The sequence below is a fragment of the Papio anubis genome, chromosome 2 (assembly GCF_008728515.1).
Source record: "Papio anubis isolate 15944 chromosome 2, Panubis1.0, whole genome shotgun sequence".
In the NCBI taxonomy this organism is placed as follows: Eukaryota; Metazoa; Chordata; class Mammalia; order Primates; family Cercopithecidae; genus Papio; species Papio anubis.
The window spans coordinates 110,874,230-110,898,087 of record NC_044977.1 but is presented as its reverse complement, the minus strand read 5'-3'; the positions used below and the strand labels follow the sequence as shown (position 1 = coordinate 110,898,087).

General features: G+C 36.4%; 1 protein-coding gene across 25 annotated transcripts in view; it reads right to left on the bottom strand.

Moving 5' to 3' along the window:
- Positions 1–23,858, bottom strand: part of PEX5L (peroxisomal biogenesis factor 5 like) — a 244,738-nt gene that overhangs the window by 180,558 nt on the left and 40,322 nt on the right. For 3 of the 25 annotated variants that reach the window (XM_017955669.3, XM_017955672.3, XM_017955673.3), the window contains exon 2: positions 4,633–4,704. The exons of 5 other annotated variants lie outside the window; for them this stretch is intronic. In XM_017955669.3, coding sequence (XP_017811158.1) covers positions 4,633–4,704 — 72 coding nt within the window. Of the gene's footprint in view, positions 1–4,632; positions 4,705–6,185; positions 6,346–7,034; positions 8,009–23,858 lie in introns of those variants that run through there. 17 more of the 25 variants (XM_021934642.2, XM_021934645.2, XM_017955679.3 and 14 more) reach the window with 15 other exon arrangements.

Here is a 23,858-nt window from a genome sequence, read left to right as displayed (position 1 = left end):
GGAAAGGCAAGTGGTTTTCACAACTACCTTTTAGCTCTAGTTTTATTTACACTTGCTTTAAGGGGCATTTTTCTCCTGACAAAGCCATAGGGCTCAAGAGGGAAGTAAACAGTTAAGGAGTGTTGGTGGGGAAGTTTATTCCTGTGAGGGTTAAATAAATAAATGTTGACCATTTATGATACTTTCTAGTAGACGGTTATTTTATATAATTAGAGCACTGAGACAAAACAGTTTCTGAATCCATTTCTGGCATGATCAGTAATGAGCAATGGTACAGAGCTACGTGAGGTGACAGAAAGAGCATGGGACTGGATGGCAGGACGGAGAGCTGGCTTCTAGGGCTCTCTCTGCACCTAACCAGGGAGTTGGGCAACTTCATTCAGCTTTCTGGATCTCAAAGTTCCTGTTTGCTAAATTGGGGATGAAGGGAGGTGGGGAGTGAAGTGGTGACGCCTAGCTAATTAAAATGACATAAATGATATACACTTTATAGAGCACTTTTACATATTTTAACTCAGAGAAACTCTAGGAGGTGGGAAGAGCAGAGGATCATTTTACAAACAATATCAGAAAACTTATTTGAAAATGAGAAAACTGAGCTCAGAGAGGTTCAAGATTACCAGGTTTCCATGTGGATTTAGCCAGACTGTAAACCTGGTTCTTTAAAGGTACCTTTGGTTGTAAATGGCTGTGGTTTTCTTGTTTTCTGGTCTTGTTATTACGTTAAATGCTTACGAATTCCAGTTTTTAGATCCCTGGGTAATGCCAGGTTGAAGAATGTTAAATTTATCAAAAATTACGTATTTTTTTCCTCTTTTAAAACTGCGTTAGTTGTTTTCTCTGACCCAGTGATTCACAAAGTGTGGCCTGGAACCAGCAGCAGTAGCTGACTACTTAGAAATGCAAATTCTCAGGCCGCATGCATCTCAGACCTGCAGAATCAGAAACCCCGGGGGTGGGGCCCAGTAATCTATGTTATATCAAGGCCTCCTGGGGATGCTAAGGCAACTAAAGCTTGAGAACTATTGCTCTGACCTGGATATACTTGTTCCCTCTGTAACTGGCTGAAATTTGACATTTCCCAACCTACTTGCACTAAGGGTTATGCAACTGCAACTTTGAGTCCTATAACCAAGTAAATCCACAACATGCTGTTAAACCCATTTTTACAATACATGAACCTGTAACTGCATCCATCATATAACCAAAATAGTCTATAAATTTATTAGTCTTTGTTACCTCCTTTAAGTCTACTTGGAATTTGAAAACATTTTTAAAAATTGTTATCTAGCTCCAGCTTATCATAAACCTTAAGTTGGCTGTAACTAAAAATAGTAATTTATAATAGAATGAATTGACTCAAAGTGGTTAATGTTTTTAATCCCTCAAGTCAAGGCACTTGACTATCTACTCCCACACCTGAAATCTCAGTAACTTCAGAAGGAAATTCATGTGTACATGAAACCTAAACAAGACCCTCCTTTCCTCCATTTAGGAAGGAACAGTTTCACAAATAATAAAAATATGCCATAATAGATGTTTAAAATTTGTCTTTTAATATTTTTTTACAAAGCCAAACATAGCATTTACTAATTAGTTATAATATTTTTATGGCAAATGTTTGGGTTTTGGAGGCATTAAGGTTTTAATCCAATACATTCCCTTTGATTACCTTCTATGCTTAAAGTTTGAAAACCTTGGAGATTTCTGGTGGAAAATAGGGACTCTGACCCCAGTGTGATACATTTCTATTTAAATGACTGTGTGTGTGTGTGTGTGTGTGTGTGTGTGTGTGTGTGTCATATGGCACCTTTTACCATAGGACATCAACACTCACTTAAGTGTTCTCTGAAATGTTTTTATACATATCCCAAATAAATTTTGTCAATACAATTTCACAAAGACAGGAAAACAACATTGTCTTTAAAGAATAGAACCTTACACATTTCCAAAATACACTTTTTTTTTCCATGTTGAAATAACACAGAAATCATCTTTTACCTCCTTGAGTGAAGGCAGCCAAGAAGAACAAAATCCACATACACGGTGCTGCTTCTGTTATTAATTTGCTTATATAAGCAAGACTGTGGGCTTTCCGTGGAAGTACAAGATTTGCAAATCATATGACTGATAAAATGGCATATAGCTTACACAGCATGTGTAGAGTGACAGCTTCTGAATGATGGATTTAAAGAAATTAGGAGACTTCTGCCCATTGCAGAACTCCAATTATTTTATTTATTCTCTTTAGATTTTCTTTTGGCACTGCTTACTGAAAAAGCTACCTGCAGTTATATGAAGATTGACTATAACATATTTCTACCATGTTTTTGAAAAGATATAGGAAGAATAAACTGAACATAAAGATTCCTCCATAATGCCATAGAGTTGTAATTTTATTATACATATAAAATACATATATATGTATAATGTCATCATATACGTATAACTCGTATCTATGAGATGGAGCAATATTCAATTTCTGAAAAACAAATGTACATATACATACACACATGCTTAATTTGTTGACCTCTTAAACTTTGAGATAATTTCTTATAGCTTTATAAAGACTAATTACAGTGTTTCCCCAGATATTTTACTTTGAGATATCATCACTGTCGTTGTTTCAACCTAGGATTTGCTCACAACATCAACACCAAATAAATCTCTCAAAAAAAAGAAGGACTACTCTTTCTGCCAACAGCAAACACCAAAGCCAACTCATATTCATAATTACTCATCTTTTGAAACATGTTTTGACATGAATAACTCAGCAAAGCTGAGTCACTGCCAAATAGTACCAACTTGTGCAATGGCACTGGAAGAAATGTGATAACTACAGAGGCAAACAGTGACTCTGAGAAAATTGAATCCACCCTCATTTGATCCAGGTAATAAAAGTGCTATTTTCTGAAGAAGCAGGAAGGTTTTGTTCTCTTCTTTTTTCTCTCTTTTCTTTAAGATTCCTTAACAATTAGTAAAATGTGTTTAGTCACAACAATAGAAATTTTGTCAAAGGTATCATGAGAAAAAAGAACATGGCTTCCTTTGGCTTTTCACCACAAGGATCTCAAAATAGAACTTTGTCGTTTTCTGAACACCAAAACTCAGTTAAAACACAAAGATTTAGGCAAAAAAGAAGGAAAGAAAAGAAAAGCTTTGGGGTAGGAAGATAGTAAAGAAGAAGGAAAAAATAAGAATTTAACTTCTATATGATTAAGAAAGAAAATAACTAATTTTTCATTTTATTAGAGAAATGTATACATATATGTATTCTCATAATATACCCAGGTTTATTTCACTAGTTCATTTGCCAGGTGGGTCCAGTCCTTTGATCAGAATCCCAGTCTATGGGTGGGATCAGACATAGATTGCATGCCCTAAGTAATTAATCTGGCATAAAGTAACGGTTAATAGCCCAGTAGAGCACATGGGCTACAGCTCCACTCACCTTATTAACTTAACTGATAACATGGCACTCCACACATCCCCTACCCTGTTCTACACAGGAGCAGGAGGGCAATAACAAGAAAAACTCGGAAGCATTTTGAGTGAGTGCTGTAAAATCAATATATTCTGCACCTCGGTGGAGAGATGTTTCGGCAAGTTTTTCCAGAAGACCATCTCAGTTACCTCAGTTATTCCGAGCCTAACAAACAAGTCTCTAAGTCAATTATTTCTGGTTGATACCTTCTGATGGTCATTTTTCCTTTTTTCAGAAATATGTACAATAGCTCCCTGAATGCAATTGTTATGATGCAAAACAAACTGCATGATCAGGAAACTGAGCAAATTCAGATGCCTGTCTGTAAATTACTGACTGCTTTATTTCTAATCTCTTAATCTATTCAGATCTCTTTGAATTATTTCTCTGTCTACAGCTTTTGCATCGCTCTCAGAGGCTGTGCCACTTATGCATTAAATAAATGTGCAGTTATCTTGTCTCCTTGATAATTAACAGAGATGTTAAGGGCTAGTGCCAATTCAGTGGCATGGGCTGGAAACCTTCCATTACCTGGTATGTCATTGTTCATGCTCTATTAAGCAGTTTTCATTTCACCTTATAGGCCCATATAACATCCAAGCTAGAGGTTTCTCAAATTACAGGTAGTACTACAGATTTTATTAATAGCCTCTTCTTTTTGTTTTCAGAATCATCTTTATGTATATTGCAGACAATATGGAAAATTAAATTGGGCAATATATATGCCTTAAAGTTCTCAGTTTTTTTTCTCTCTCTAAATTATAATTAATTGTTTTACAAGATAGACTAATGGCAGTGTTTCTCATTTTCAAGATAATATATTTTATTGTTATTATCTTTTTCCCAAGCAAATTATCATTGTTGTTTTGACTCATTTTATCAAGTGATGCCTTTAATTTTCCAAAAGTTCTCTTACTCCAGCTTTATTTCCATCATTCATACATATAGAACATGCATGTTGGCATCAGGCAAAAGTCAGTGGATCAGAGGCATCGTATGGGGCGGCTTAGCTGCTCTCAAAATCTTGTTATGCAGGCTTTAGCCAGACAGGCTAACACAGCTGCCAGAGAAGGGCTGAACACTCAAAAGGCTTTAGTCATCAAAATATACAGTATAACAGTAGAAAATGTATGTAAGTATTCACTTACCTGCTTTTGATCAACAATTATTTCGAGGTCTTCATCACTGCTTAGTTTTCCATATCCTTGTTCTTTACTTTTCTTGTGAAAGAATAATTTTAAATGATCATTTAGTTTCTATCCATTAACAATCTTAATTCCTACTTAATACTTTTAAAGATAAAAGTCTTAGCCTTGTTCACCAGTCATAATGCATCATTCTTTATACAAATCGCTCATGTACAACATCAAATGTTTTTATAGTCAAACTGCTGTCTTATCATTATTCATTAACAATATCTGCTTAGCCTCCACTATCCAACTTATACTTTTAATCTTTTTCTCAATATTCTTATGCTTCTCTTTTTAGTCCTGTTGTATCAGAAAAGATTCTTTAACACTTTGAGATAAATAAGCAATTCTTTGAAGAATCCTAGCACATTTTTCTTAAAGATTGGAAATTAATTTAGTTTTATACTCAAGACTTCCAACTATTCAATGTTTTGTTTTAATGTCTTACATATTGTTTAAGAATAATAGAAGTATTATGCAACTCAGATAATGAATCTTCAGATTTTCAACATTTGCTTGCAAGTCAGATGAATACTAACATTGGAAAACCCAACTCAGAAATAATTGTAAAGAGATAAATAAAATAATTTACAAAATTAGGTATTTGAAAAGTTGGAGGACAGACTATTTTAAGAGTTCATTTAAATGCACTTTTTTGGCATTTTGTCATAATTTATTTTGACCCAAAGACCTCTCTCCATCTATTTCCTCCATAGCAAAATCTACAAATTCTAAAGTTAGAAAAGGACATAGATAATGACAATCATTTTACACTTGTGCTACAGGGGAAAGATAATATGTCTGAGCCTTTTTTTCTCCCAATGCAACGGTTGATGAGAATACTAGAAATGTCATGTTGTGTCTTCACACCAGTAACAAATGAAAAATAAAAACCACTACATAGTCAGCTGTAGTTCAAGGTTATTTATTTATTTTAAAGATTCTTGCTTTAGTTATTAATCAACATCAACTTGAATTAAGGGAATTAAAAAGCTTATGTTTGCATCTACTGTGTCATATTAGGGTCCTCATCTCATTGGGGGATGAGATATCCATTAGTGAACATGATATAAATCTTCACAATGTGAGCACAATTCTTAGTTTTTCCCCATAACATTCAAAAACCAGAATTACGCATTTTTTTTCCACAAAAACATACCTCCAATTTTTGTGAGATTTTCTTTTTACTGTAATAAAGACATTTCTGAGTCTTCCAAGTATTAGGATGCATAAATAAAACCCAAATTCTCATTTATATATTAATGAACTTAGCCACTCAGAACAGAACAGATGGCCACAGCATTTCTCCCTATTTTATTCTTGTCCTCATTTGAGGTTCCATTTCAAGATTGATGGAAAACAAAAAGAACAAGGTTGGTTTCAGCAACTTCCTTCCTATCACTTTGCTTTTGTATTCTTTTTGTTCACTGGTTGCCATAAGATATTGTCTAGAGAGCCTCTAATGCAAAACACTTAGAAATGCCTTTCCAAATATTGATCTGTATACGTACCAAGTAGCTCATTTGCATGACCCGGTTTCTGGACAAAAGGACATTAAGTAGAGATGGAATGTGGGTTCTTCCATCCATTTCACTGTCAGACATCCCAGAATTCTTTGTGCCAGTGGCAGTGGCTTCCTTGCCAGAACTTGCTGACCAGAGAACCACAGATCTTGCCCAGCAACAGCATTAATAATGTACAACAATAATTGAAGTATTCCTGAATCATTGTCTTGACTTTGTAAACATTGTGAAATTTTTGGCTAGCACAAAAAAGTCACTGAAGTGAAAATTTCTTTTTCTAACTAATTTTTATCCATGCACTTCTATACTCTTTGACTGTTATTCCCATTTAATGTTTTAAAAAATCCACCTATTTTAAATTATATAATTTTTTAATTTACTTCTCTGCATATGGACTCTTCAGCCTCCTCATCATAAAAGCTCTTGATTTCCCCTTTTTAATCTCCTATTCTAAACTTTCTTGACAATCACTGCTAACAGAATGTCAGCACTCACAGAACATCATTCGAAACTGCAATTTCTGCAAATACCAAATTCTGCCTCTCCAATCTCAACTCCTTATCTAATTTAGTAGTAAATTTTCCCGGGAAGAGGCTAGTTCAGGGAAGGAAATTATGTCCCCCAACTAATCTAAATAGAAGCTGGCATTTTCCAAGAGTGGGAGGAGGCATTTAGAGCTCTGGTTTTGTACTTAAACCTCTAGTCTCCAAACAGCACACAACAGTACACAAAGCCAAAGCCTTACAGTTTGACTCTAGAATTAAGCAATATTTTCTAGTTCACCCCATAACCCCGGGAGGATTAATCCTTTTCTAAGCCATAATGGTATTCACTCACTTACTGCTTATTTCTAGTGCGAGCATAATCCTCTTTCAAGCACTCAGCTTCCCACTTTGACTGCTTAGCTCAGCCAGCCCAGGCAGGGATCTTCAGCTCTCCTCCCTCCTCCCAGCCGGGAATCCCTGTCTTCTATCTATGCACTTTTGTCAAGCACAAAAAAGCAAGTCCACAGCTTCTGCGTGGTCTTTCACAGTAGCCAAAGGACTGAACTAGAAGGAAATAGAAAGCTAATCTCTCCACCGTCCAAGTGTGAGGGGGCAGGGCTTCTGTGGGAGGAGAAGCCACAGGGCAATCACTTCCTGTGCTCCTCCCACCTTCAGTGGCAAGACACTGGAGCTGAGGATTTCCACTGAGGCAGTAAGGTTAGGCCCCTGTCCACCTGGCCTTAGCATGCTGCCCATTTATGGCCGACTTTGTGCACCGTTGCCCTAGGTGTAGCCGAGGAGGGAGCATTAGTGCAGTGGAGCTAAATGGTAAGGACCCAAGGCAGGAAAGGTAAGGAAAGAGGGAAAGGAAATAGTATTTCTTTGCTGACAGTGCCTCACCCCCATAAGAAACTTTCAGCTCAGGATAACGTGTCCAATCTCTGAAACCCCAAACACAGTATCTCCCATCTTTCCACACCTTTCTGAATCCTTTCTGACCTGCAGGAGACGTATCTTTGTTAGTTCTTCGTTAATGCTGATAACTTTTTTGATACTTTGCATTATATGGGTAACTTTCTTAAGAACATTGAGCCTAACTGGTAATCTTTCCTCTCTACAGACTTCCACCATCTCTCCTTAACCCTACCTCCTGTTTCCTACCCCTTTGTTCTCTCCTCCACAAAGGTAAAACAGAAAGATGAGTTTGTTTACTTTAATTAAATAAACTTGCATTAAACTTGGAACATCTATAGAAAAATATAGGCCAGGTGTGGTGGCTTAAGCCTGTAATCCCAGCACTTTGGGAGGTTGAGGCAGGAGGATCACTTGAGGCCAGAAGTCCAAGACTAGCCTGTGCAACACAGCAAAACCTCGTCTCCATAAAAAATTAGTGGCCAGGTTTGGTGGCTCACACCTGTAATCCCAGCACTTTGGGAGGCTGAGGCAGGTGGATCACGAGGGTCAGGAGATCGAGACCACAGTGAAACCCCATCTCTACTAGAAAAAAAAAATACAAAAAATTAGCCGGGCATGGTGGCGGGCGCCTGTAGTCCCAGCTACTCAGGAGGCTGAGGCAGGAAAATGGCGTGAACCCAAGAGGCAGAGCTTGCAGTGAGCCAAGATCACTTCACTGCACTCCAGTCTGGGTGACAGAGGGAGACTCCGTCTCAAAAAGAAAAAAAAAAAAAAATTAGCTGGACATGGTGACGTGTGCCTGTAGACCCAGCTACTCAGGAGGCTGACGGGGAGGATCGCTTGGGTGCAGGTGTTTGAGGCTGAAGTAAGCTATGAATGCACTATTGCACTCCAGCCTGGGTGACAGAGTGAGACCCTGTCTCTAAAATAAAGAAAAATTAAAAACAGAAAAACAATATAATGGCCACAGATGTGGAATGTATCATATAGGAACATTTTGCAAGTAAGTAACACAACCATGAAATCTGACGGGCTATAGATCTGAAAAATGAAGTAACTCCTGTTCATTGCAGGATATTAATTTCTTAAAAGTAAGGGTTTTAATTGAAAAATACTAGTTGTGTATGAATTGAATTAAAAGGATTCTTCATACTCATTAGGAATGGAATATATAAAGAACATTTTGAAAGGGAAAAGGAACACTCGATTTAGCTAATTGTACAAATTAGCCCTAATTGCAATTTTTGCCTAACTACAGATGTCAAAATAAATATAAAGGTTTGCATGTAAATAATTCAAATTTTTAAAAATCAATGCTGCTATGAATGATACATAGTAGACATGAATTTATTAAAGCACATGTCACATACACAATATAAAATATAGCTACAAGAAGAAAAGACCTTCTTACTGTTTTCTTCATGGTTGTCAGGACTCAGTTCCTATCCTCTTTTTTGCCTGTCTTCAGTCTTTTCTCTACCACCTTCCTTCCCACAGCTGCAAAATTGCTCAGATTTTCCCTGTCCTAAAAGGTGATTTCCTCATATCTGCTTTTTCTTGAAGACTTTGATCTAATCTCTCTTTTGAGTGTCAATGAGAAGGAGAAGGGTTGAAAAAGAAGAAAATGTGCTGAAAAGATACTTGCTGAGTTTGTGGTGTCTTTGGAAAGTTCATCCCAGTGGAAAGATCCAGTCACCCATTTGGATGTAGGTGTCTGTATCTGAGAAGAGAGATAAGGGTAGTGAGTAAAGATCACTAGGGATGATTGAAATTGCAGGAGTGGATAAGCTCACCAAAGAAGAAAACACAGAGAAGGAAGAGATGAAGACTAAGGCCAGAGTCCTAGAGAACAGTTGCATTTAAGTAATGGGAAAAAGGAAAGAACTCAGTAAATGATGAGGAAGAGGAGTGGTCACGGTGCAGGTGGCGAATTGGTAGAACATAGTCAAAGGAAACAGAGTTCTGATAGTGTCGGATGCTGATGAGAGGTTAAATAAGGATATGAACTACAAATTTTCAATGTATTTGGCATTTTGGAAGTCATTAATGACTTCAGGAACAGAAGTGGTGAAGATGGAAGCCAGGTTAGAGTAAATTATTGAATACATTGGTGGTGAGGGTAGGAAGATAGTGAGAAAAGGCGTATCTTTCTTTAGGAAATCTTTCTTTTCTTTTTTTTTTGGAGGGGGTGGTGTGCGGGGAAGGAGTCTTGCTCTGTCACCCAGGCTGGAGTGCAGTGGCATGATCTCGGCTCACTGCAACTTCCGCCTCCTGGGTTCAAGCGATTCTCCTGCCTCAGCCTCCCTAGTAGCTGGGATTACAGGCATGTGCCACCACGCCTGGCTAATGTTTTGTATTTTTAGTAGAGATGGGGTTTAGCCATGTTGGCCAGGATGGTCTCAAACTCCTGACATCAGGTGATCCACCCACCTCAGCCTCCCAAAGTGCTGGGATTACAGGTGTGAACCACCACAGCCAGCCAGGAAATCTTGAATGGAAATGGAAAGCAGGAGTAAGAATGATAGCTAAAAAATAGAAAGTATGTGGAAAGAATACTGGGAAATGTATAACTGTTTCCTCCTTCCCTTATGTAAAGATATTGATCATGTTTATAATTCAAGAAGAAGGAACTAGGAAAAAAAAAAAAGTGAAAATATAGATACCAGAGAATGAATGGGGATAATTCATGAAGCAAGAAAGTAACAGCAACTATCCTTTGGGAAGAAACTGGTTCTCTTTTCAAATTTATTAATACAATTGTGTGCTGTATATTTGTAAGAAAAAATATTGAAGGATATATACCAAATACTAAAAGTCTTTTTCTCTTGGAGATGAGGCTGTGCATGATCTATGCTTTTCTCTTTACACTTGGGAGTGCTTTTTGAAATAAGAATGAATTTTTTTATAATTAAAGAAAAGTAAACAAAATGTGATATCTTGAGAGATCCATAAAATTGCCACAGAAAATACCCATTTAAAGACTTCTTTGCAGTAAAAACGATGGGGCCAGGACTTTACCCTTCCTTTATGATGTTCCTGGGAATGAATTTTTACACGTAGAGATACATGTTGCAGTTTTTGCTTGTGGCCCTTGCGGTAAGCGTGGTAAATGGTGAACTGAATGCTTTGTTTATTGCATTTAATATGCCCCTTTCCTTTATAATACTAAGCTTGACTCTCCCTTATAATACTAAGCTTCTCAGTTCTTTGACAATATTTTGGTTCCATGTCCTTTCTTCTTAAAAATATCCACAGTGCCAACACATTCACAAACGCCTTGCTGTGGGAGCCAAAAGGCAATGAAGAGAGAAAACAGGAAGTGAGCAAAAAGGATAAATTTTTCCCAAAAGGCCTGGAAGTGGAGTTTGAGAGTGTTCGCCTTTCAAGGACGTAAGCTCGAATATGACTTTTGAATAGAGAGTAATTGCCTTACCAATTAAAAGTGCAATTTTCAGATTTTTAATTTTTCTTAGGTATGGGTGAGATCAACTTTCTGAAGGGAAATTATTATTTTTACAGAGAATCATCTACAGAGGGGCTGGTTAAGTCTGGCATTTTTTAAAGAACAATTTTTGTCTTGTCTTTTTAAAAGACACGCATAGGCTTTTTTTCCCCTCTCTAACTGTGATCATGTTACGGTAAAAGAGAGTGGCCACAGAGTACCCTGTTTTAGTTTTGGGTCAAGCATGGGCAAACAAAACATATGGCAATCAGACTCAGTCCTGAATGTGTGTTGTTGGGTGAGAAAAGAAATATAAGGACAAGAAGTATGTTGCAGCATTTTAAACTGTGTTTTGCCATATGCATAAGCCCAGACATTTAGTAATTTTTTGGATTTTAAGGTTAAATCTAATTGGAAAATAGATATTCCAGTTACTAACTAGTTGGATAATAAGATGGCAGGGAATCACAATACTACAGCCTGGCAGTTCCCTCTTAATGCTGGTTTTTCTACCTTTAGGGTGGCTTTTGGTCTGTACATTAATAGCCTGAAGAGTTTATAAAGCATCTTGAAAATATTTTCCATTTTCCAAGATTTCAAAAAGTAAGAATGTTCCAACATAAATATCTATTAAGATTACACAATCTTACATCATTGTCCAGTGACATTTTCTTAAATATACAAATTCAACTTTAGGTATGTACATTTAATATATCTTTTCTAGTATTTTATCATGAAAGTTTCAAACACACTGCAAAGTTAAAATAATTTTTAGAGAGACCCTGTGTACTCAACTACCTAGATTCTACTAACTTTTATTATACTTGCTTTTCCCCCGAATTTTTCATCCACTTGATATATTTTTAAAGTATATACACTATTACATTTCTACACATTCTTTCCTTCAAGTTTTATTTTATCTAATTTACTTTTAAAAACTCAGAAAAGCAAGACTATTGTTTCAAAAAGCTTCCAAGATCAGAGCACTAAAGTTTAGAAGTTGTTTTACTGGAAATCTTTGCCTTTATTTGGAAAGCAAATCAGTGAACTACATTCCCACCATTAAGTATTGTGTAGGTCCTATCACTAGGATCCGGAGGAACGATTTCTGATCAAAGGGTTGGGATTTTATAGCTCTCAGTCAAAAGCTAGTGATCAAACAACTCAAATTTCTGGGATAAATCCATGGAATGATAGGCAGTTCAAGATGATGTTAATTACCACGTCCTCAATTTTATGTCCTTTGATCATCAATGTCTCCTGCATTTATGAAAAACAGCAAACAACCTCACTATACTCTGGGCTATATAGTACGTATTCACCTCTGGTACCTGCAACAAAAGTGGCAAGTGACTTATCAGAGGGCTTACATTTGCTTTAAGGGACAGTACTGGGCTGGCATATTGAGATCAAGTAGGCAGAAAACAAAAATTCAACTTGAAATTTCAATTATGTCAGATTCAGCAATGTTCCAGACTACTTGGAGGACAATAAGTAAATTCATTTTAATCCTCCTTCACCCTCGAAACCAAATTCAAATTGAAAAAAGCAAACAAACAAAGATAATGTTCTTTTAAACAGAAAATTGAGTCCAGTTTTTCTTTCAGCTGGCATGTTCTTGTCTCATTCCCTATACACTTGTCTCTAGAGCTATGAATGTCATCATAGGATGCAGTGACTAATATGTAAAAATTGTTTTCTGTGGGTGAAAGATAATGATGATTGAAAAATTATACATTTTAATCTAATAATCTCTTGGCATTATGCAGTCTGGGTGCTGTTTCCAAAACAAGATGAAACTAGCAAGCACGCCTTTTTGGTGATTTTAACCCTGTCATTCCCCACACAACAGGACTGGAATGGTTGTTGGTGTAAGATGGTACAGAGTCTGAGAGAATTGACTTATTATCTTGGATCCCAGTGGCAAGGGAACACTTCTATCCTACAATAATCTCTCCCATCCCCAACAGGAAAAGGGTAAATTGTGTATTCTCTGCAGTCTGAGAAAAATAACAAATAATCTATTTTAAGTGAAAATCTACTGCTTAATGTTCTGCTTCTGATCCCAGCTGACATTATTTTTTTATTTTTGTATGCATTGACCTTATTAGATGGGGAGGAAATCTTGTTACAGCAATCTCAAACACAGGTGTACTTATCATTGGCTTTTTCAGCGACTCCTCTTCCTTCTCACTGGCAGCCAGCACACCTGGCATCCCACACCTGCCATTGACTTCCTTTTAACAACTGATCTGGACGTCATGATTTTATGACCTTGCAAACTAAAATGTGATCTCTTTAATAAAGAAGAAAGAAAAAACCCAGCTGCTTCTATAGGCATTCTGTATCCTAACTATATTTTCCCTCAATGTTCATACCTTCTCTAGACCAGCATATTTTTTTGGACACTCTGACACATGCTTGAGGAAAATTTGCCTATGAAATTTTGTTTCTGACAAGAACCAATCCAACGTTTGTGCTTCAGCCATAAAATTCATGCAGAAAGTTATTTATTTTTAAGCTATAGGTATGTGACTGAATGACTTATAATCAGCAGTTCTATTATGGCTCAAATGACTTTTGAGGGTTATTATTATTATTTTTTAGATTTTATACGGATCTATACACAGTCATGACAGCTTAGAATAAATCTTTCCTGTTCCTCAGAGTGCAAACACTTCCTGGAGGTATAACTCATTCCTCTCACCCCTAGATTCTCTTCCATGGCTTTGATAACTGCAGGCATCCTAAGTTAACATCACAGTTCTTGTCATTTCTCGATCGGTTTCCTTATGGCTTCTTTTGCTCACCCTTTTTCTCCAATGGCTTATCTATTCACTATAACAACATTACAGATAAGACGTGACAATTTCTAGAGGGTAGGCATGCCTGAGGCTCCTATCCATATTCTTCATGAATAAAGAATTCTATACTCTTCAAAGCTACAAGATATGTAGGAACAAGAAAGATCTGGGGCCACAGACAGGTGGTTCATCCACTGGAAATGTGACAATCAGTTAAGAAATTAAAACAGCAGAGTTGGCCGGGAGCGGTGGGTCATACCTGTAATCCCAGCACTTTGGGAAGCTGAGGTGGGCAGATTGCCCGAGGTCAGGAGTTTGAGACCAGCCTGGCCAACATGGTGAAACCCTGTCTCTACTAAAAATACAAAAATTAGCCAGGCCTAGTGGTGGGCATCTGTAATCCCAGCTACTCAGGAGACTGAGGTAGGATAACTGCTTGAACCCCAGAGGTGGAAGTTGCAGTGAGCCAAGATCGCACCACTGTACTCTAGCCTCGGCAACAGAATGAGACTCTTTCTAAAAAAAAAAAAAAAAAAAAAAATTAAAACAGCAGAGTCTCAAGGATGTACAGCCACATCCAAATCATATTCACCACTTTATCACAAACATCAACTAATGCCTTGCTTGATATAAAAAATATTACTGCTGATGAGGAGGGTGGGGTGGCTGGGACAGAGTTGCCCAGGGTTGTGGGGGTTGAGACCAGATGACGCTGGAGAGGAAGGCCAAGTCTTGAAAATCACATGAAGGTGTTTGTTCTTTATGTTAAGAGCAACGTAGAGCCATTGCGGGGTTTTAAGCAAGAGAGTGACATTATCAGATATGGGCTGTAAGAAGCCCACTCTGGCTAAAGGGTGAGGAATGGATTGGAGGAAGGAAGGCTGGAGTCAAGGAGAGAAATTGAGAGCCATTGAAATGGTCAGTGCATGACAGCCTGGAGCCTGTTTAGACACTGGCTGACAGAGATAGCTGACCACACACCAATTTTATAATGACATGCTTCATTCATCAGTTGGTATATTATGAGATTACTTTTTCAACACCAGCTTCTCTAGGTGATAAAAGCATCTATATTTTTCTGTAGTCAAGAATTAAATTAGCAGAGTATGAGCCTACAACAGACACATCCTAGACACTTAGTAATATGAAAAATTATTTTTAAAAACATTCAATGAAACAATGAGAGAAAGAGAGAAAAAAACCTTTGGCTAACAGGAAAAAATGTTGTGCTTAGTGAAGGATACATATTTTTCCATTCTGTAAGCAGTATCTAAACTATTCTTGTTGTTTCTTGCTATTTGAAAAAAAAAAAAAACCCAAAAAACAAAGGGAGTCTGTTTAAAAAGATACAATGTGAAATTGTTCAGTGCCTAAAGCATCTAACAGGATTTATTGTGTTTTTTTAGACAGCAACAACGGGAACTGTTTATGCAAATCTAAGAACTAACTGCCCAGGGAATATAAAATATTGAAAAGAAATATATTTACTTAAATGTATTTGAGGATATCATCAAACCTAATGTGTTTTTAAAAGAATTGAGATGACATATTTAAAGTGTGTTTAAAAAACTAGTTGATTCCCTTGCATTTCACTTGTTTTTAATGTATCAGAGGATAAAACCTTATAATGGGGAAAGATTGGCAAGGTAAGGTAGAGTAAGGAATACTTGATCATGTTTATCCTCTTACTCAAATTTTGTAATCCTCTTACTCAGTGTTATCCTCTTACTCAAAATTTGATTCTTGCTTCTTAGTGAGACACTTTTTGTCCTTGATATTTAAAAATAATAACGTGTTACATGCAAAATATTGAAGTATATTCAGTTACATGTAAGCACACCTCAGAGTTACAGAATTGACTTATTTCTACAAGATCACAGTATCCCAGTGAATATAGATCACTACTGACCACCTTCTTCCATCTGCACTTTTAATCTTTGCATCTTTCTTATCTTTCTTTTATAGAAATCAAATCCCAAATCCTAGGTGCTTCAATTAGGGAAGTTGCCACAAAATTTTAGAGAGACAATGGGAAAGATTTCTTGAACAATGCAGACCAGAAAAATTTCAGTGATGAGGAGCATGAAGCTAGTATTAACTTGAGAGCACTGTAAGGGTTCCTTTGATGACTCTTCTTGCAATCTCTGATTAATATCCCACAGTGAAAAATGTATTGATAATATACTGAGAGACAGAAGAATGACTGACACTTAAGGATTAAAAGTGCATCTTTAGAAGTAGATACAGGGTTTAACAAAAAGTCTTTTACAAACTGCATTTTTATAAAATTGTCCTGGGTAGGTGAGTGTGGGGATTTTAAGGAGAGATGAAGCAAGGCTTTAGTAAGGAACAGCTACATTGCTGTGGATGGTATCATGTCCCAAATGGCCTTTTTAAATGATCAAAGTATCATTTTTCTTTTTATAAAAAACACTAAAATTCTTAATCATGTATACAAGTGTACCTATCACATTGTAGGTATTTAGTAAATTTTTTTGAATAAAAGCATTTGCTTTAAAACAAAAAGGAAAATATTTTCACTACTCTTAATCCCCCTTACTGTTTCTTGCTGATGCTATTACAAAAAAGTTGTATAACTACTTTCAATCTATATTTATACATAGATACATGTATGCATGCATAAATATACATATTTATATGTAAATATTCTAATGTGTACATATGTATTTAATGACATGAACATGACTATAGTATAAATACTACTTTTTAATAAAAATATATTATGACTACCTTTTCACGTTAATACACATATTCATATCCACCTTACACATCCAAATCTACTTTAAATGAACAATTTTTATTAAGAAAATTCAGGAAATCCTAGAAACCATCAGAATAAAGAATCTACTTAACACTTAAGAGACAATAGCACGTAAGTATTGTCTGCAGAACCCTGATGGTTCTTCAGAAACTTTGAAGGGAACTGTGAAGTGAAAACTATTTTCTTAATAGTACTAAGAAAGTATTTGTCATTTTCATTTTGTTGAAATTTGCATTGGTGGTATAAAAGCAATCTTGTTAGCACCTTGGCATGAATCAAGAGGGTGGCACCAAATGATACTAGCTGGGAAATAAATTAGCCACTCAAAAAAAAAAAAACCCACCATTTTTACTTAAAAGTATGACAAGCTACAATTACTCAAACTTGGGACCCTGGCTTTTATTTTTCCTGAAAATGAATGAAAACAGTCATTAATTTCAAAGAAAAAAATCAATAGTGTTTGTTGCCAAAATTAAATATATGAATGAAAATTAGAGATTTAGAAACTTGAATCAGCCACTGTGAGCTCAATAGCTTCTCAATAAAGATGTTTCTGATGAGATCAGTAGTGACATTCATGAAGTGTTTTTTGATATCGTATAATGAAGTATGGCAACATTGGAAGATATGAACCAATGAACCAATACCTCAGTGAACCAATATTTTTCAAATGACCAACACTAGAATGTTACCAAAATCATACATGAGTTAAAGATCCATTCAAAGTGTAAGGGAGACCAATAGATGTTAACATAAAAAGTACCGGATTTATTAATATGGCTTCAGATTTCACAGTGCTACTAAACCTCAAGAAATTACATTTCTGAAGTTTTGGTGTAGTATGAAAGAATATCCACAGTTATTTAAAAAGGCTTTTAAAATACTATTTCCTTTCTCAGCTACATATTTGTGTAAATATTTTTTATTCCTATTTTCAATGGGAAAAGCTACTGCAAAAGATTAAATGCAGAAGCAGATATGATAGTCTAATTTTCTTCTATTAAGCTCTTTTATTAAAGAGATTTGCAAAAATATAAAACAATGTCATACATTTCACTGAATTTTTTTTTTTTGGAAATGAAGTTTTTAAAAAAGTTGTGTGTGTGTATGTACATATAATGAGTTTGTTACTGCTATTTTTCATTGATTGTATAAGTAAATAGTTAAAACTTTTCTTAATTTTTTTATAATCCAGTAAGCATGAACAGATATAATCCACATAAACAAAAGATCTTTGGGGTATTCAATCATTTTCAGAAGGATATAGAGGCATGGAGACAGATGTTTGAACCACTGCTATTCTAGAAATAATGTAAACTTTTTCTGAGTTGGTAGAACAATTTGCCTTTGGAAAATTAATTTTTCTTTTTCCTTTCTCTAATAATTATAAAGTCAATTTGTCTTTTTTAGATTCTCATGGAAAATTCCATAATAGACTATGCTAAAAATTATCTCATTAGCCTTATGATAAATAGCTCTCTATGTTGCTTAGTATATATCTGAATTAATATTAATGATAATAGCTTACAAATACTTATATTTGAGTTATATCCTTTAATTTTCACAGGCGATTCCAGGAAGGTAGGTTATTTTTCTCCCCATTTATACTGAGGAAATGAATTTTAAGAGAGGAAAAGTGCTTTGTCTATCTATAAAGTGCTTGAGCACAAAATCAAATGCAGGTCTGCTAACCTTGTGTTCCTGTGCTCTTTTTTTTTTTTTTATCTTTGGATGGAAAAAATAGCTTTTTGGTTATTATCAATGTAGACTATGCACTCCTGCTCTTGTACAATTAAAGCAAGGTCTGAGTATTGAGACACCTTTTGGGTTTGGGGAAGCTCCTGACTTTTCTCCTAGCCCATTTCCTCTTATAAGGATTACAGGAAATAATATATTCCAAGGCCTCTAGAATAGTGCTTAATATATAATAATGTCTGTTATTATTTTTCATGATTAGCATAACAACATAACTCTGTACATGGCCAGTGTAGCTTTGGCTTCATCCAATTCAAGCACGAAAGGTCATCTCAGTCACTAAGACAGAAATAGAAGAATGGTATATGCAAAAGCTTCAGAACAATTCCAGGTCTGAACAATAACCAAAATGCAGCCTTTTCCAGGCTGGAAGCCAAAGCTCATTCTATATATGCTGTTGATCTACACCCCAGCTCTGTGTTCAAATGTAGAGGTGACCAGATAGGTCAAAAGGTCCCTCTTCTGCTTGCCAGGACTGGTTCAAACTAGCTTTGAGTAGCTGCTGGATATCACCACCTTTAATCACTTCTTCCCTGTCCTGATCTGAGGCTGCTGGAGCCATATAAAAACTCTTGAGAATCCAGGCAAAGCCAGCCCACCTTAGCTTAAAACCCCCTTTTCCACTTATTTTCCTAGTTTGGGTCCTGTTGGCTTCACACCTGAAGCCTCTCTCCACCCAGTACCTTCAGAATAATATGCCATTTGAATGGTCCAGATGGATCTTGATTAATATCTCTCTGGGGGCCTTTCTGCTTCCCCTCAGTCCCATTTTGGTTGCACATGAGGAAACTGCTTCTGACCCAGGCTTCCAATCCACTCTTGTGGAGGCAGCACTAGGGCTAAGGAGGTTCACAGAGTGAAAGCAGTGAGTTAGGCTTCCTGGTGGCCCATGCAGAGCCCTTCAACTGCTTAGCATTAAGGGGCTGTGCTGGTAAGATTTGGCTGGATGTGGATGTTTCTGCAGGAAGTAGTTGGCTAGCGGAGGAATATTAACGGTATTGATCTGGCTCTCTTTGCACATTGATCCCAACATAGTGTATGTACATATTGATACCTAATAAGATAATAATGATAATAATAACTAACTTTGATAAGAACAATGTCATGTGATTTTTTTTTTTTTTTTTTTTTTTTGAGACGGAGTCTCATTCTGTCGCCCAGGCTGGAGTGCAGTGGCCAGATCTCAGCTCACTGCAAGCTCCGCCTCCTGGGTTTACGCCATTCTCTTGCCTCAGTCTCCCGAGTAGCTGGGACTACAGGCTCTCGCCACCTCGCCCGGCTAGTTTTTCGTATTTTTTTTTTTTAAGTAGAGACGGGGTTTCACCGTGTTAGCCAGGATGGTCTCGATTTCCTGACCTCGTGATCCGCCCGTCTCGGCCTCCCAAAGTGCTGGGATTACAGGCTTGAGCCACCGCGCCCGGCCGATTTTTTTTTTTTTTTTTTTACTATATATACAACTTTATGTTTATGTAATAATAATAAAATGAGAATGATTCACTAAACATTGTGATTTGTTATAGTAAATTTACCTTGGGGAGGATGTTTTGCTATGTGCTAGAATGAAAAATTTGCATATTTTATCACATTTAACTCTCAGAATAATTCCTTGAGTTTGTTTGCATTTTCCTTGGTTTCCAAATGAGGAAATGGAAAGTCCTAAACATTTAGTAATTTTTTTTCAGGATCATATCAAAGGTCACACAACCTATAAATGGCAGAGCAAAATTAGAACTTAAGATTTTCTGACACTAAAGGTTAGATTCTTTTCAGTTCAGTCTCCTGCCCCCAGCATATTTCCATTTCATTGAAAGTTAGATAACATAATGCAAAAATACATATTTGATTAAATAAAAAGAAAAAATATCAAAAGGTCAACAGCCTTTATTACTTTTTTAGACAAACTTTCAACTCAAGAACTTGAGACATATAATGGAATAAGTAAGAGTTCAGTCTCTGAGGTCATGTTGCTTGGTTCAAAGCCAGCTCTGATTTGTACTAGTTGTATGGTTTTGAGCAAATTGTTTACCTCTCTGTGCCTAAGTTTCCTCATTTGGGAATAATTACAAAACCCAGCTCCTTGAGTTGTTAAGAAAAAAAATTAACTAATACATGTAGACTGCTTAGAACAGTGCTTGACATATTTAATAGCCCTCATTAAATATTATTAGCTGATATATTTTCCTCCCTCCCTCCCTTCATTTCCCTCCCTCCCTCCCTTTCTCCCTCCCTTCCTCCTTCCTTCCTCATTTCCTTCCTTCCTCCTTCCTTCCTCCCTTCCTCCTTCCCTCCCACCCTCTCTCCCTCTCCCCATTTAACAGGTTGAATTAACAATGTGTAAACACTAAACAATCTTTCTAGCAAGTTAGAAAAACTCACCAAAGATGGCTCAGAAAATCAATATTGAAGTTTTGGAGGTGCTGGGATTTAAAAATAGAACCTGGTGAGAAGCAATCTTTCTGTGTCAACTCTTAGAATTCTTTATTGAGAAAACCCAGAAGAGCTTTATTTTAAGCAGACTCTGAATGGCTTAGCTGCAGTTCATGGATACATCAGAACATTCCCTTGATGGTTCACTTTCTTGTGAACTTAAAATCAAGCAACATGAAGAGTTCTAGTTCTGGTCTGACCAATCCTCCTACCCCCAACCTTACAAAAAGCCAACTGAACCAAACTCAGGTGCTGCTTAGTAACTGGAGCAGAACCCCAGCAGTGAACCTTCACTGCCAACCCTTTTGAAGTCCACCTCTTTGTTGAATCTTCTTTTAACACAGACTGGATTTTTTATAGTATGTTTCAGGGATGATGCAAAATATTAAGGATACAGAAAAAGAATGACTGCAGATGGTGGATTTGGAAAGTGGGTAGAGAAGAACTTTGGTCTGTGTCAAATCTGGGTTCTAGCCTTGTTTTGATCCCTTTTTTCTTATAGGGCTTGCCATTTCAACTCTTTTGAGCTCAGTTTTCCCCATATTCAAAGGCTTGTACCTTTGAGGTACCTGAAGACCAGATGATCTTTCATTGTTAATCCTATGATTTCATTTTTTAGCTATTGGGAAGTCAGTTCATTAGTAATTTTATAGTGATTAAGAAAGAGGGCTGGGCATGGTGGCTCATGCCTGTAATCCCAGCACTTTAGGAGACCTAGACGGGTGGATCACCTGAGGTCAGGAGTTTGTGACCAGACTGGCCAATATGATAAAACCCCATCTCTACTAAAAATACAAAAAAATTAGCTGGGCATGGTCATAGGTGCCTGTAAGCCCAGTTACTCGGGAGGCTGAGGCAGGAGAATAGCTTGAACCCTGGGAGGCAGAGGTTGCAGTGAACCAAGATCACGCCACTGCACTCCAGCCTGGGCGACACAGTGAAACTTCGCCTCAAATAAATAAATAAATAAATAAATAAATAAATAAATTCATAAAATTGAAAAAAAAAAAAAAAGAAAGAGGTCCATTATTAATCAAAGCAAGAAACTAACCCTGATAAAAATATACCATTAACTCAAATAGTCAGGAGGATTTAGTGTCTTCTACCAGTTGTTATGTACACTTCCCCCACATCTGTTAAACTTAATATTTCATAACAACCAACTGAAATGGCAGCAACAAACCCAAGTCTCCATTCTAACGTAACAAATAAAAGTAGTTGAAATTGGATGTGTAAATATGTTTCTCAAGAAGGAACTTGCTGGTGCTCAGTTGTCTGTAAGTGTGTATGTAAACACCTGCTTCAGAAAAACTAAGCAGACAACAAGATGCAGAATTCACTGAAGATACATTTGTGGAGACACTAATGTAGTTAGGAGCTAAATCATAGGTAACAACCCTGAAAGAAGGTAGCAGCACAAAGAATGGAATTGCCAGGTTTTGGCAAGTTGGGGATCGTAAAGAAATAAACTTGGATATCTAGTCAAGTGATAGTTTTGGAGATTATTTTCTGAAAAATCAGTAAAATGCCATTATCAAGATAAAACTTCAAAATGCAAGTATACATATTGTCTCACAAACAATGGGGGATGGACTTGGAATGCTGATTCTAGCGTTGGTCTTGGAATTGACTGACGTCATTAGCAATATCTTGCATAGGCCTTCAAGGAAACAGAAATCAGTGGGAGGGATAATTCTGAGGCCATGGAACAGAGCTAAGTTGTCTGGTTCTACCCACTATAGGCAGACAGCGACCAAGGTCTGGCATCTTATATGTATTCTTCAGCATATCTAGTAAAATTTAGACGCTTCATAGAATTAAGACATATCACCACGATCTAGGAGAGCATGATAATACTTTAAAATGAGACTGTCTCTACTAATCATTGACTGTTTTGAACAGAGTTCCTATATTTAGGTATAACTTTTTCAGAAATGCTGACCATGCTTAGTTTATATATTCAACCTTCTACTTAAAAACCTCTCATGACATATTTAATAGATAGGGGATTTCCTCTTTTATTTTTAGTAGAAAAATAAAAACAGAAATGTCAGATAACTAGTATATGAAATTTATCCATTTATAAATTATATTCGTACCATACTAGCTATGTTATGAGATGCCTAAAAGTATTATTTTCCTTAATGACATACTTGACATATTTATATCTAGTATTTGTAATGATATAAAGCAATATTTATTTCCCATAAACTTTGCCTTATGCACTTAGAGTATCAAAATGATTGATTGAGAATAGTGGCTTATCCAGTCAACTTTGACACAGTTATTCCATGAATATTGTTTATCAAAAGAATAGTCACCTAAAAGAATTACATTAAAAATCAAGTTTGGCTGTTTCCACAGCATATATCAATTCAAATGTAAAATGTGATTTGTGTATCAATATAGAGGTGCCCTGAAGTTAAGAATATGTTATTTTATACCATAAAATCACATTTAGGTTTTGCCACTTTCTGATAAACTCCTTACCACATGTTTCCCAACATTCACATGGAGGGCACTTATTAAATTATAGCATTAAATGTTGCATAGTTGAAATTACATATAGGTACCTATATGAAATTACATATAGGTACAGATGATAGTGCTTACTTGATAAAAGTCAGTACATCTTTATTTCGGTGCTGCCATGGCCAGTCAGTACCATTGGATCTTGTGCCAGTTACGTAATACATTTGAACCTTCATTTCCTCATATGTAAGATGAACGGATCAGATGAGATTATTTCTAGGGTCTTTCAGCCCCACTATTCTATGCATCTATGCTTATAAAAACATGTTTATTTGGTCGCATTTAGAAATTTAGAAATTTCACATCGGTACTTTAATCATTTGCACTAGAGAAAAGATCTTGGCCCATGTCTTTCTTACATATTTCCCCCATATTTTAAAGTAACACTAAATTCCTTTCATTCGTTTCCATTTCTCATCATGGTATGTCATTCTGATATCTTTTTTTTTTTTCTTTCCGTGATAGGGTCTTGCTCTGTTGCCCAGGCTAGAGTACAGTGACATGATCAAGGTTCACTGT